At 42.3% G+C, this 14535-nt stretch overlaps 1 protein-coding gene across 1 annotated transcript; it reads right to left on the bottom strand.

Annotated features, from left to right (window-relative positions):
• Window positions 1-619: 619 nt before the first annotated feature.
• On the bottom strand, window positions 620-5190 carry NANOG (Nanog homeobox). Its single transcript, XM_032390702.1, has 4 exons — window positions 5040-5190; window positions 2620-2885; window positions 1186-1272; window positions 620-1048 (listed from the first exon to the last, which is right to left on the bottom strand). Exons 1-4 carry the CDS (start codon window positions 5188-5190, stop codon window positions 620-622), a joined length of 933 nt encoding a protein of 310 aa, XP_032246593.1.
• Window positions 5191-14535: the final 9345 nt, after the last annotated feature.

Consider the following 14535-nt stretch of genomic DNA (forward strand, 5'->3'; position numbering starts at 1 on the left):
TTAAAAACAAAATAACCCACGTTTAATCCAGTTTTTACTCACTGAACTCCTGGTGAAATCAGGGTAGAGACAACAAAGGGTAAAGTGTGTATTTTATTTATTTGTACTTAAACCTATAAACCAATCAGCCCAACTGGTACTATTATCATGACACATTAAAATACAAAACATCTTTCTACAAATACTAGAATAATGAACAAATTAACAGTTCTAGTAAAACATCACGAGGGACAGAGGAAATCAATGAAGCACATTATAGCTTAACCCTTCACCGTTAGAGGTTATAACAAGAAAAGCCTCACAATCTCAGAAAATACAAATTATCCTTCATCACACGTCTTTGTATCTTCACTTCCCATTCTTGAGGTTAGATTCTAGAGCCTAAAGATATCCACATTAGTATTGTATCTAGTTATCTATAGCGAGAAACACCTTTTATCATGTTGTCCATAGAGCCAATGCTACTGAAACCACTTTGACTCCAATCGTACCCCCTCAATGGACACAGTAAGAATAATGGAAAACAGAATATCGAGGCAGAGATATATAGGACCTAAAAGACAAAGCCTAGGAGAATAACAGCCACCACCCAAACTGAGATCGAATAATATACTCATCGTCACACATCTTCAGGCTGTATGTTCACAGAGTAATTTGGGAACAAATCCATTATTTGCTGGGTACTAAAATACTTAGCAGATTGTTGTATTACGCTATGGCTTTCCCCAGAAGTTTCTAAGATGGACTCCAAATCACTGATGGAATTTTGCTGGAACTGGATCTGGGGCTGCAGAGATTCCTCTCCACAGTTTTGGAGCTGATTGTTCCAGGCTTGGGGGCACCAGGTCTGACTGGCCCAGGAATGGTTGCTCCAAGACTGGCCATTCCAGGAGTGGTTGCTCCAAGACTGGCTGTTCCAGGTCTGGTTGCTCCAATTCGGGTTATTCCAGGTCTGGTTGCTCCATATTGGAAGGTTTCCGGAAGTGTTCCTCAGGTATCCCTGGTGGTAGGAATAGAAGCCTGGGTATTCTGCGGTTGGTGTGCTGTTCTGAAAGGGAATGGCAGATTAACTGAAAAGCTCGGAGGAAAATCAGAATCGTGTGCAGTTGGGGTTATATGGTTTAGCAATGAACAAAACTAAGAAGTCACTGAAAAGAAAGCAGTAAGTTAAAAGCTTCCTGTCACCTGACTCACACTCTTGCTCTCCTTTGGCCAGTGGTTTTTCTGCCACCTCTTACATTTCATTCTCTGGTTCTGGAACCAGGTCTTCACCTACAAAAAAAAAGTGACAGGAAAACATGAAATACCAGTAGTGTGGATGTACCAGGGATCAAAGAATATTGTTAACATTTTTTTCCCCTGACAGTATCTAAAGCTCAGGAACATGATGGAAACTTCTAGAGTCCTTTCTGCAATCTGGAAACATTCTGTGAATGAATCTCAAAACCCCTCAAGTCAGCTGGCTGCTTTAATAAAGCTAACCAGTTAGAGAAGATACACTACTTATCTACTCACTAGAAAGTTCACATTTAGATGTCTACCCATCCCCCTAGTGAACAGTTAAAAGGTACTTTGCAGTAAAAAAAAAACCTCCCCCCATAAGCGCACTCCTTTTTTAAAAAATTTTATTTATTTGAGTGAGAGAGAGCACAAGAGGTGGTAGGGTCAGAGGGAGAAGCAGACTCCCCGCTGAGCAGGAAGCCCGATGTGGGGCTCGATCCTAGGATCCTGGGACCATGACCTGAGCCGAAGGCAGAAGCTTAACCAACTGAGCCACCCGGGCGCCCCATAGCACACTTCTATATTTAATAGGATAATGGTGGTAATTTTAACCCACGAATTATAAAATATACCACTAGAACTATTTAGAAATTATCAAGTTATATAACAGCAAACAAAACTTCAATTTCCAGATGATTTATAAACTGTAAATTAAAAAATGAGATTTAGAAGGACCAGAAGTATGTACGTACAGGTGTACACACCCACACACTATAAAATTATGGAATGGAGGTCTTTCTCTAAGTATGGTACCAGTGATAGAAAACCATAAAATATCTATTAGGCAAGAATATGAAAAATGATTAACCTCATTAGTAATCAACTGCACACAAACAAAAGATTCCACTTTTTATTTTAATGAGAAGCAGTGTTGGTTAAGGACTCTCCTAACCTGGAAGGTGGAAATATATAGAATTCCTCTGATCAAGGAGAAATCGGAAACATTTTTACCATTTTAGCTTATGCAACAGGGAGAAGTGGTTAAATAAATTATGGCATAATTAAAGAGAACATTTAAAGATGGTCATGAGGGGCGCCTGTGTGGCTCAGTCGTTAAGTGTCTGCCTCGGGCTCAGGTCATGATCCCGGGGTCCTGGATGGAGCCTGCCTCATCCTCTCCCCCTCTGCCTGCCGCTCCCCCTTGCTTGTGCCCTGTCAAATAAATAAAAATCTTAGGAAAAAAAAAAAAAAGATGGTCATGAAATGTTACAAAGAACCCACTTTCATATTAAAATTATTTGTAGGGGGTAAACAAACAGAGCACACAGATATTAGTAATGCTCATCTGCAAAGGAGCCTTTTTATTTGTCACTACAAGGAGTACAAAACACACCCTACCTGCTTATAGCTAAGATTCAGAATGTTGGAAAGTTCTTGCATCTGCTGGAGACTGAGGTATTTCTGTCTCTGAAATCGATCATTGAGGACATAGAGTTGGGTCTGAGAGAACACGGTCCTGATCTTCTGTTTCTTGCCCTGGGCCGTATCTTCCTTCCTCACTGTTCTCTCCTCTCCAGAAGTGGGTGGTGGTTTTACCCTGGGACTGGTGGAGGAGTCGGGGCTGTCCTGAACAAGCAGATCCATGGACGAAGGAAGAGGAGAGACTGTGGGGAATAAAACAACACTTTTCTCTAAAACTTTGCAGATACTAAATCATATTTGCAAATTTATTGTTTTCATAGCATTTTTAAAGTCCTCACAACCTCAGAATTAGGTAGTAAAAACTCTTACGTGACCCTGAACACTTTGCTCATCTTCGTGTGATGCCAACCCACTAAGTGAACTAGTTGTCACCATTTCACATCCAATGGACATGGCCAACAGCTTACCCGCTGGGAAGCAGAGGGGACCCAAACCTCTTTTTTTTTTATGATTTTATTTTTAAGTAATCTCTCCACCCAACATGGGGCTCTAATTTACATTGTCGAGATCAAGGGTCACATGCTCCACCGACTGAGCCAGCCAGGTGCCCCTCGAACCTCTTTGGCAAAAGATTTTTACTGCAAATTGATGCTCAAGAGCCTACACTGTGACTGCTCAGAAAGGTGGGAATGATCACTGGACTCCTTTTTGTAAAATTAATCATCACCTACATCAGATTCTAGGGACCCTTTAAAATCCACAGCTTACTACTGCCCAGTTCCAAATACCAGGACTAGCACGAACTGGGAATTCTGTTAGGCTTTTGTTTCAGACTGCCTTTACGAGCTCTGGGACCCCATTTCCAAAAGTATTTCTCTCCCTCACAGAGGGAGTTCCTTCACTGATTAAAGCAAAGTGACAGAGAAAGTTGTCTAGCACAGGACCTGGCATGTATTGACTTTCTAACTAAAAATTAATTTCCTACAAAAAAATAAAAATAAAAAACAAAAAATAAAAAAAATCATTTTCTGTATATTGCCTAGATTTGGTAGCCACTTAAACTCTTAATTGCACTGAGGTATTTATTTCCCGTGCTCAACCTCAGTTCTCCCCTAGTCTCTATTCCATGGCAAAAATTCACAATCTTATGCTTCTTGTGAGTAGACCTAGAAGGAAAGAAAATGGGGCTAGACCAAGGACTACAGTGGGGCATCTCCTAAAAACGATCTCTACGAAACTTGCACTTGGCTTGCTAAGGAGGGCGTGCCCACTTGCTTATGCCTACTTGCTCATGCTCAAGCTACTTCTCATGATCCAGCGCTGTATTTTCAACGTTTGAAATTAAGAAAAGGCATCAACATGAAGTTTAGGAAAACAGGGTAACATTAAAAATCTAACATTCCAATGAAGTAGTTGCTTACTTATTCCTTCCCCACAGCTTAGTTTTAGGGGTAATCATCATGTAAACAATTTTTAAGTCTTTATCTTTACCATAAATCTTAAAAAAATGACAGTTACCACAAATCTTAAGAAATGGTAAAAGTTAAAAAAAAAAAAAGAAATGGTAAAAGTTTACATTTTCATTTTTAACAACTGCTGCCCGACTGACTTACAAAAATGCACTGCCTTTACGGTGTCCTGAGCACCCACCCCACCCCCCACCCACCTGTGGTTACCATTTAGAAGCCAAACCGGGTTTCACAAATTTGGGCTCTAGCCGCTTTGACTGTCAGCAGATTAAACCTTCTAGAATTATCTACCATAAAATGGGACGAACATTTCCCCAGGAGAGACGTGGGCATAGGAGGCTCCCAGAAACTCAGAACTGCCCCTGTTAGTAACACCCACAGAGCCGGTCACTACTGTCGTACAAAGTAGTGGGAGAAGAGCCGGTCACTACTGTCGTACAAAGGCAAAACGTTTCAATAAGGTGAGATTCATCATTAGCCACGCCGTTTCTGGCACTCCGTGAAAAAAGACTAATCAAAAAGGGGATGCTCACCGCATCCCCCCCTCCCCAGTTGTGATGCTAGGACTTCTGGCTTAGCAGTTACCGTTACTGTGTCCTCAGCACCGCGTGAAGATTTAGACGTCAGCTCACTTATCACAACACATTTGTGTTTCCACAGTGCCTGTGCATATAAGCCCTCAAATACCCAGTGAACAGTCGAAATGCCTGCATCCTGGGGCCCTTGTCTCTTGACTGACACCTGGGACAGGTGAACGGGCACCCGCCAAGTTACAACCGAGACAGGTGCTGAGAGGGTTTATTGAGGACACCTGCTTGTATTAATGGACTATAATTGTTCACGAGGGAAACAAAGGACCCTGACCCTCCTTCTCCTTTCACTTTCCCTCAAGGAAAGCAGCTTTTCAAGGATTCATTTTCCCCTTACCGGTCTCCGCGTGGGGTGTCTCAGCAGATGACGTTTGCAGGGATGCATAATTTTCTTCAGGCCCGTAAATCTCAGGCATTGGAGAAGAGTCCCTAGAACTGGGTGCTTCGGGGCCAGGCGGGCATAGGGGCAGAGCTGGATCTGCACTCATGTTGGTGAGTTAAGGGTAGACGGAAAAAAAAAAAAGAGTGAGATTGTAAGAAAGGCCCAGGCTTATGGATCTAGGTGGAAGAGCTGAGAAGAGTAGAAAGACCTCCAGATGTTAAGAGTCTGAGAAAGACAGGATGAAGTGCGTCACCACTGCAACAGTAAGAGCCAACCAGCCCAATGGAGCCGAAGGTGAAAATTTTGGAGACTCTAGATTTATAAGGAAGGCTCGACCATCCTCAGACCCGCCCCTCCTGGCAGCCCCACGCCCACACACACCCTTGCGAATTCTCAGTTAATCCTGTCTGCCAGTCTCACCAAGGCCATTGTAATGTAAAAGGTAGCTGCCGGGTAGTCCAGACTGGGTGGGGAATGGGAAAACGGGGGCCACAGAACCTCAAGAAAAAGTAAACCCAACAATTACATATTTCTGGGTTCACCGTGTTTCCATCTTTTCAAATCAAAGATGCACCTGAGGCTACCTCAGGTGATTGAACCTTCCACTTAGAACAATTAATTTCTTGATTTAAGACCTCTTAGGGTCTCAAAATCGAGCTGGTGCTGGCAGAAACTTCAACCTGGTAGCTCTGTTTTCCTCTTCAAGTCCCCCTAAGGTCACAATAAAACACATATTGTATGTCTCTAAGGTGTCAGTTGATATTAAAACTAGTACTTGTTTTCAAGGCCCTCTTACTGTTTTTTAGCTTTCAGAGAGACAGACAAGTCTTTCCCGCAGGACTGTTGTCTCCTTTTTAACAAAAGCCAGAGGAAAGGAGCGGCAGCCTGCTGACCTGCTGACTTTGTGCCCTGCAGGTAACTATGCTTCTGCCATCAGTATAAGAAATTTGTAAGTAGTTTCTATATACACATTGCTGGATAGACTCTTGGCTCAGTTTCCTCGTCTGTACCTCTTCCTGTGTGGCTGTAAAAGGTAAAGAAAATAAAGAGCTAAATCCTCATAATAGTTGACATCATCAGTGATCTACAAATGGGGGCTGTTAAGAGAAATTCTATCTTTATCCTACGTTCACGATCTCCAAGTTTGAAATTGCCTTTCGTTGTGATTATTATTTTAATCCAGTGAACAACATGATAGATTGAGAGCACCCCCTTCTAATTTTATCTCGGACATTCCTAGATGTAAAATAATGAAATTTCTTGACTTGTAAACCAACCCAGTTGAAAAGAGGGAGGTCAAGAAGAACATCCCCTAAGCAAATGATATTCCTGTAAATGGTCTTGCCAAAGCGTTTGTGACAAGTTCCTTTTAGAATCGGTGTTGGGCCCTCCTATCTCTTCTTCCTAAGCAAACCTCTTCTTCTGGCCTTTCTCCCCGCCCCCCCCCCCCCCCCCCCCCCCCGCTCTTTTTTAAATCAACTTTTCTTTCTCTGGCCTGGCATTTCTGTCTTGTCCTGCAACCCCACTCCATCTCTGCTCTCAAATTTGTTTTTTTGTTTTTTGTTTTTGTTTTTTCTGTATGTTTTCCAAAGAACCAGTTTTTATGGTTGGGTTTCAGCATGAACATATTTATAGACAAAGATAACAGTCTGCAGCTTTCAATTTTCCTCCCCACTCTTAAATTCAATATCCGAGAAACCTAAGATTTCTTCCTCTTTTCCAGTCTCCCACTCCTCCAAGTAAACCCTTAGCAAATTCCAATTGTATATTTTCCGGAGATGCAAGCCTGACTAATCCTCGCATGCACTCTCCTCCTTGGGTCTCCACCTAGAACTGCTTGCTTTGCTTCCACGAAAAGAGATCTTCGTTCTTAAGGATGCCAATTCGTGAGCATAGGAGGATTGCCGGGACCAAAGCACAGAGATCAATTCTTTGTAATCTTTTCTTTGTCTTCTCAGACCATCATTTTGGAAGGGAAAAGAGTAGGAATACGAGTGTCAAGGAAGAGGTGGGTGGAAATACATTGCGCTCAGGCAGACAGTCTGTCTCATTACAGAGTATGATTCCTTTAAAGGGGGAACGTGAGTGATGGATGGAGTGAACTAAACTTATTGTGGTAATCCTTTTGCAACATCTACGTCTATCAGTCCATTGTGTTGGCTCACCTTAAACTAATACAATGCCATATGTCAATTACTTCTCAATAAAACTGGGGGAAAAGTAAATTAAAAAACAGAAAACTTGACTTCCTGGCTTTCAATTAGCACGGCTGGTAAATGAGTGCAGTCAAGGCCACCAAACACCTTAGTTTGCCCGCAGCTCTCTAAACCGCAGGTACCAGAAGCTTTGTTCTTTGCTGACGGGGGTCTTTGCCCGAAAACCTGGGCCAAATGCTCCCCCATCCCCCCACCTGTGTCTCATTGTATCTAGGGTCAGAGCCTCTGGAGTGAAAGACCAAAGGGAAGGGGGCTGGTAACTAGAAGGCAAACTTACTACATTCTTTGCCCTGGAAAGCAATTTGAATAAGGTTGAGAGAATGCTTAGGAAGGTGTCGGAGACCTTGGATTTGTTGGGGTGTGGGCTGTGTGGGTGGAGGAGGGGTGTGTTACAAGGTGCTTAGAGTCCAGGGCTCAAATGCAAAAGTGATTTTAGATTTTGTTTTCCTAGGAGCATCAGCCAGAAGGGAGAAGAAGAAAAGAGCTAAATATGAAAAATGAAAAATATTTTTCAGAAAAGATTTATTCCTCACTTAAAGGTAAGAAATGCACATTAGGCAACATCATCTTTTAAGAGCACAGGTGTCCTAACTTTGCATCAGATTTTGCTGACCTGTCAGGATAAGGAGGAAGCGACAATCATCATGAATATTAATATAGACTTCACTGCCCCTCGATTTTCAGGCATAGTGTACATATCAAATGTGGAATTATCAAATTTATTATTAATTTATCACTGGTGGGATCATCAGATTGGTTATTGATTTATCGTTGTTTTTACCCTTCACCCATTGTCCATTTGCGTTTACTCGAGTGTATCCAAACTGAGAGGCATTCACCTGTTTTCACTTAATTCTCCGGTAAGTTTCTGCTCCTGCTTGTCTCTTCTTTATATTGTTTCACTCTACCTGATAACCCCAATCTTTAAGTCACTGTTTCTTGTCCCTATGCGTACAAACATGTGTGTGTTTATAGATATATTTAGTGATTTTTAACATTTATCGGCTAGGAACTATTTATTTATTTATTGCTTATTCAACTAATAGTTCATGAGTGCCTATCATGTGCTGGAGAGAAAAGAAATTAATTAAACAACATCTCCACTTTTGAGGAGCTAGCAGTTTAGTAAAGTAGATCAAAATAAACCAAAAAGACAGTTACAGTGTCATGTGATGAGTACCGAACACACACAAAAAAACAAAAAACGAGGTATGTACTAGATGCTAAGGGAGAACAAACAAGGGAAGGTATGGCCAGGGAGGGGAATCAGAAAAGACTTCTTGGAGGATTTTCGACTGAGCCAAGATGGACAAAATGTTGAGAGCGTAGGGAAGGGAATTCCAGCGAATGAACACTTTCGTCAAAGGCGGTGTCAGTGTCTTAGAGAAAATAATGGGTCATTGGAAAATAGGGTTGAGAGACCTGAAAGGTAATGAAGTGACCACAAATAGTATAACAAAAACAAAAACAAAAGAAACTGCACATTTAGAATTAAATCTCCTTTCCTTAATTTATACTCTATTGATGTTCCACCTGCTAATCTGTCTCTCTGTCTCCTTTATGGTTCTTCTCAACCGCCCCCCCCCCCCCCCCCCCCCCGGCATCTAAAAGTTAGAGTGTCCCAAAGCTTCGTTCTCAAACCTCTTTTCTTTCTCTCTCTCTCTTTCTTCCTTTTTAAAAAGATTTTATTTATTTGAGAGAGAGCGAGTGCGCACAAGTGGAGGGACGGGCAGAGGGAGAAGCAGACTCCCCGCTGAGCAGGGAGCCCCGATGCGGGGTCGGATCCCAGGACCCTGAGATAAGTCAGATGCTTAACCAACTGAGCCACCCAGGCGGCCCCGCAACTATATACTTTTGACCTTTAAATGTACGTCTTTACCCCAGACCTATTTCCCAAACTCAATCTCATATATTCAACTGCCTACCTAACATCCCCATTTGGATTTCTAAAAGGCATCACAAAATTAATATTTCAAATGAATATTGAAATATTAGATGGGTGCTTCCTATAGTGTTCTCCATCTCAGTGGATGACAATTCCATCTTTTTAGTTGCTCAGGTCAAAACCTTAATTCCAACTTTGTTGATTGTGCCTTCAAAATGTCTAGAATTCAGTTGCTTCTTTCTTTTAATCTTTTGTGTCCTCCAGTGTTTCTTTTTTCAATTCTTGGAGTGAGTTTTGATCACATGAACTAGGGCTTGGAGAACCAGCAGAGTAGCAAGAAATGGTTATTTCTTTGAAAGAACATTTATATATTTTATTATTGCCTGCGTCACAGGAGAGCTAGGGGCTTGAAATTACCTGTGACCTCTGGCAAGTGTGCCAACCCAGGCTGCATTTGACCTTTTCTGACATCTCCAAGATTACCACTCTTTCCACATCACCATCTATCTATCCCTTGGATTATTCCAATATTCCTCCCAACGGGTCTCCCTGTTTGCACCCTAGCCTTCCTATAATCTAGTCTCAAAGTACTGGCCAGAATGAATTTTGTGAAGACAAGTCCTATCAAGCTATTCCTTTGCTCAAAATCCTCTTTCGGTGTTCTCACATTTAGATTAACAAGGCGAAGCTGGATTACCTGAACCCTTTTGTGGCCTTGTACTTAACTTCCATCCTGTCACCTTCTGTTCTCCTCCACCCTCATGAAACTGCCTCCTTGCTGATCCTGGAACAAGCCAGAAAATCTCCTGAATCAGGGCCTTTGCTATCACTCTTATCTCTCGCTGATCTGTTCTCCCCCAGAAATATATCCGGGTTGATCTCTCACCTCCTTTACATCTTTATTTTTTTTTTAAGGTTTTATTTATTTATTTGAGAGAGAAAGAGAGCGTGAGAGCGTGCGTGAGAGAGAGCACGGGTGAGAGAGAGAGCGCAAGAGAGAGCGAGCACAAGTGGGGGAGGGGCAGAGGGAGAGAGAGAAGCAGGCTCTCGGATGAGCAAGGAGCCCAATGTGGGGCTTGATCCCAGGACCCTGGGATCATGACCTGAGCCAAAGGCAGACGCTTAACCGACTGAGCCACCCAGGCACCCTCCTTTCCATCTTTAATATTACCTTCTCAATAATGTCTCCCACTCCCTATCATTTTCCTCTTGATTTTTCTTTATAACTCTTGTCACCATCTTGCACAATATATATTATCTCTCATCTATCTATATCTTCTATCATCTGTCTATCATCTTCTATTTCCCTACAACCAAAATATAAGCTAAGGGGTACCTGGCTGGCTCAGTGGGAAGTGTGTGTGACTCTTGATCTCAGGGTCGTGAGTTTAAGCCCCATGTTGGGTCTACGTAGAGATTACTAAAATAAATAAACTTTAAAAAAATTGTTAAAATATAAGCTATGTGATGGGGCTCTGGCTGGCTCAGTCATCAGAGCATGTGACTCTTGATCTCGGGTTGTGAGTTCACGCCCCATGTTGGGTGTAGAGTTTACTGAAATAAATAATAAAAACTTAAAAAAATAAAAATCATATATATATATATAAGCTATGTGAGGGCAATTATTTTCATTTTTGCCAGTTTTGTTCAGTGTAGTATTCCTACCCCTAGAAGAGTGTGGACCGTAGGCCGCCATCATCAGCATCACCTGTGAGCTTGTTCGGGACATAAATGGGTGGGCTTTACCACAGAACTACTGAATAGTAACCTCTGGTGGGGGTGACTGGGGATCTGTTTAAAAAGTTCTCCAGGGGCACCTGAGTGGCTCAGTCAGTTAAGCGTCTGCCTTCGGCTCAGGTCGTGATCCCAGAGGCCTGGGATCGAGCCCCACGTCAGGCTCCATGCTCAGCGGGGAGCCTGCTTCTCCCTCTGCCTGCCACTCCCCCTGCTTGTGTTCTCTCTCACTCTCTCGCTCTCTCTCTCTCTCTCTCTCTCTCGCTCTATCTCAAATAAATAAAATCTTTTTTAAAAATTTTTTTAAAAATAAAAAATAAAATAAAAAGTTCTCCAAGTGGAGCACCTGGTAGCTCAGTTGGTTGAGTGTCCGACTCTTGATTTGGGCTCTAGGTCATGATCTCAGGGTAGTGGGATTGAGCCCCAGGTCCACTCTGCACTGAGTGTGGAGTCCACTTGTCCCTCTCCCTCTGCACCGCCCCCCCCCCCCCCCCCCCCCCGTGCTCTTTCTCCCTCTCAAGTAAATAAATAAAATCTTAAAAAAAAAAAGTTCTCCAGGTGATTCTTTAGCATGCCTTTGTTTCAAAACTGTCTAGAAAGGCACTAGGAAGATAGTAGATATTTGATCATTATTTGTTGATGAAGGAATGGGTTTAAATGAGACCTAGGACTTTGTAAGCAAATAGAGTGTAGGAGCCATTTCCTTACATTTAAATATTAAATTGCATTTCAAATGTAATATACAAAATAATCTTTAAAAAGCAACAATGCTCTTTGCCTCAAGTCCACTAAATTAATTCAGTGAGCCTGAAGCTCTTCTAATCTTTCTGGCCCCTCTGGGAGATAGATTACTCTCGATTTACCTGTGTTATCAAGATGAACCACACAACCATCAAAGCTGCTGCGATAGAGATTACAAATGGAATTACAAAAGCATATTCTCCGCTTACTTTGCCTGTTACAGCTATAAGAGCAAAACCACACCTTTTTTCCCCTAAAAGAAACTTATTATAAAAATCTTCACACTTACATAGTGGTCAATATGCTAAACCCTCCTAATGTATCTGTCATCCAGTTCAAATAATTTATTCATGGCCACTCTTGGTTCATCAATGACTTTACCATGAGCACAAGTTTTGAAGCTCAGTAAAAAATCCACCCAACAAAATATGTGAGACATCATTGACCCCTTTTTCCACCATCCAAACTTCTATTCAGCTCTGTCTATAATAGCTCTGTCACAATAATCTTACTTTCCAACACTTCTCCAGGCTGCCATCTGAATGTTGAACACCACTCCCTTGCTCCTCGTTCAGGTACCATCTCTTGCCCAGACCTCTGTACACTTCCAGTAAGCCTTCCACAGACTGAACCAACTGTGTACCAGAGTGATCTTTCTTTCTTTCTTTTTTTTTAGATTTTATTTATTAGAGCGAGAGAGCGCACAAGCAGGGGGAGGGGCAGGGGAGAGGGAGAGGCAGACTCCCCGCTGAGCAGGGAGCCCGCACACGAGCCTGATGCAAGCCTGACCTGACTGACACGAGCCTGACGCTCCGTGCCAGGATCATGACCTGAGCGGAAGGCAGACACTCAACCAACTGAGCCACGCAGGAGCGCCTGGAGTGATCTGCTTTCAGTTCAGCCCCACCATCCCTCTGCTTAAGTGTTGTCGAAGGAAGCGCACTCTCTGCCTGCCTCTCAAGGCTGCCCTGAGCTTTGGCAAATTGCTGTACCCAAACAATCCTCTCTTTCCTGAATGCTTTGCCCCCCTTTCTTTGGTTCATTTTTAGTTATCTCTTTTTTTTTTTTTTTTTAAGATTTCTCCCCCCTCCTTAGTTATCTTTTAAGACACGGATCAGGTGTCACCTTCCACAGTCCCCTTCTCCCAGTGAATTAAGTGTTTCCCTTCTGTGTCTAAATCTTCCCACAGCAGTGGTCACTGTGCATTTTAGTTATAAGTATTTGTGTTTGGAATAATAACTCCTTCAAGGCCTGGTTTGTTACTATAACCTAATGCCATGTTATTCGAAGTATAGTCCTTTCTGGCAACATCAGCATCACCTGAGAGCTTGTTAGAAATCGAAATCGTGGGCTCGGTGTTAACCCCAGACCTAGTGAATCAGAATCTCTGGGAGTGGGACCCAAGAATCTGTCTTTTAGGAATCTGTAATTCTTGTGCATCCTGAAGTTTGAGAACTATTGCTCTTAGAGAGAAGACAGTGCTTAGCTGTAGCAAAAAAAAAAAAAAAAATCTCAATACATATTTATTGAATTAATGAATTGTCTCTTGTGTTTAAAACACTGATATTCAGAAAATTGGGGAATTACAAGAATTCTCAAAAAGAAAAAAAAATCCCCAAAGAACAACTTCCCTGTGATTCTGTTTTGTATTTGTCAAAGTTTAACTAAAGGCTTTTACTATTTAAGAACTAAATTATTATGTGTAGCAAATTCTAAGGTCTCCCTGTGGAGACTTCCAAGGGTAAACTGAATTGTCAAAGAGCCCTTGACCCTGAGCAACACTATTGATATTAAGGCGTTACTCCCTCTTTCCCACCCTACCCTCAGGGGATCTTTGACCCAATGTAAAAAGGGATTCCTTTTTCACCCCTATTTGGACAAGCCTCCGGGGAGGGGAGGAACACCTAGGAATGTCTACCAAAATTTAGCGAAGTATAATATTGCCCTGGAACAATGTGATATAATTGGCCCCGAAGAGAACAGCTCCATGGTTTCTCAGTAGGTGCGAGAGCAGGAGAAAGAACTTGGAAAAAGTAGGTGGTGGGAGGGGCTAAGGCAAGTGGGGGGGTGTGTGGGGGGGTGGATAAGGGAAAAATCTAGCACCTTAGTTGTTGCTCTAATTAGCTGGTAGTGGGATGAAATAAAGCTGTTAACCCTCGAGATACCACACCTAAATATTTTACTTCACATCCGAGTGTTCTAATATTATAAAAGGAATCGAGGAAGAGGGAAAAAGAGGGTCCTGCCTTCCAGGGGTAAATACTTTTTTTTTTTTAAAGATTTTATTTATTTGTCAGAGAGAGAGAGAGAGAGCACAAGCAGAGGGGAATGGCCGGCAGAGGGAGAAGCAGATTCCCTGCTGAGCAGGTAGCCCTATGCGGAGCTCGATCCCAGGGCCCTGGGATCATGACCTGAGCTGAAGGCAGACGCTTAACCCACTGAGCCACCCAGTCGCCCCCAGGAATAAATAAATTTAATTGTGTAAGAGTTAAAAGCTAAGGCAAATAGTGTGATGTTGAAAAAGGAATTCTTTTTTTTTTTTTAAGATTTTATTTATTTTTTTAAGTAATATCTATGCCCAACATGGGTCTCGAACTCACAACCCCAAGAGTTGCATGCCCTTCCGACTGAGCCAGTCAGGCGCCATAGGAATTCAAATTTAAGGAAGCATCTGTTGAATGTACTATTGAGGGTTACAGCCAGAAGATGAGGCAAAGCTATTTTTTTAAATTAAAATTGAGAAATAATTTGCATATAATGAACAAATCTCAAGTTGTACAGCTTGACGAATTCTTTGCTTATGTACACAAATCAAATGACAGCCACCCAAATGAAGAGAGAAGCCACTTCCAACACCCAGGGAGGCCAGATTGCA

This window comes from Phoca vitulina, unplaced genomic scaffold (assembly GCF_004348235.1).
Source record: "Phoca vitulina isolate PV1807 unplaced genomic scaffold, GSC_HSeal_1.0 scaffold59, whole genome shotgun sequence".
Taxonomy (NCBI): Eukaryota; Metazoa; Chordata; class Mammalia; order Carnivora; family Phocidae; genus Phoca; species Phoca vitulina.

Coding starts and splice junctions, on each gene's coding strand:
- NANOG (XM_032390702.1), bottom strand. CDS start 5,190: ATGAGTGCAGATCCAGCTCTGCCCCTATGCCCGCCTGGCCCCGAAGCA. Junction 1,273..2,619: donor TGAATCTTAGCTATAAGCAG/GTAGGGTGTGTT, acceptor TTTTTTTTGTAG/GTGAAGACCTGGTTCCAGAA. Junction 1,049..1,185: donor AGAGCAAGAGTGTGAGTCAG/GTGACAGGAAGC, acceptor ATTCCCTTTCAG/AACAGCACACCAACCGCAGA.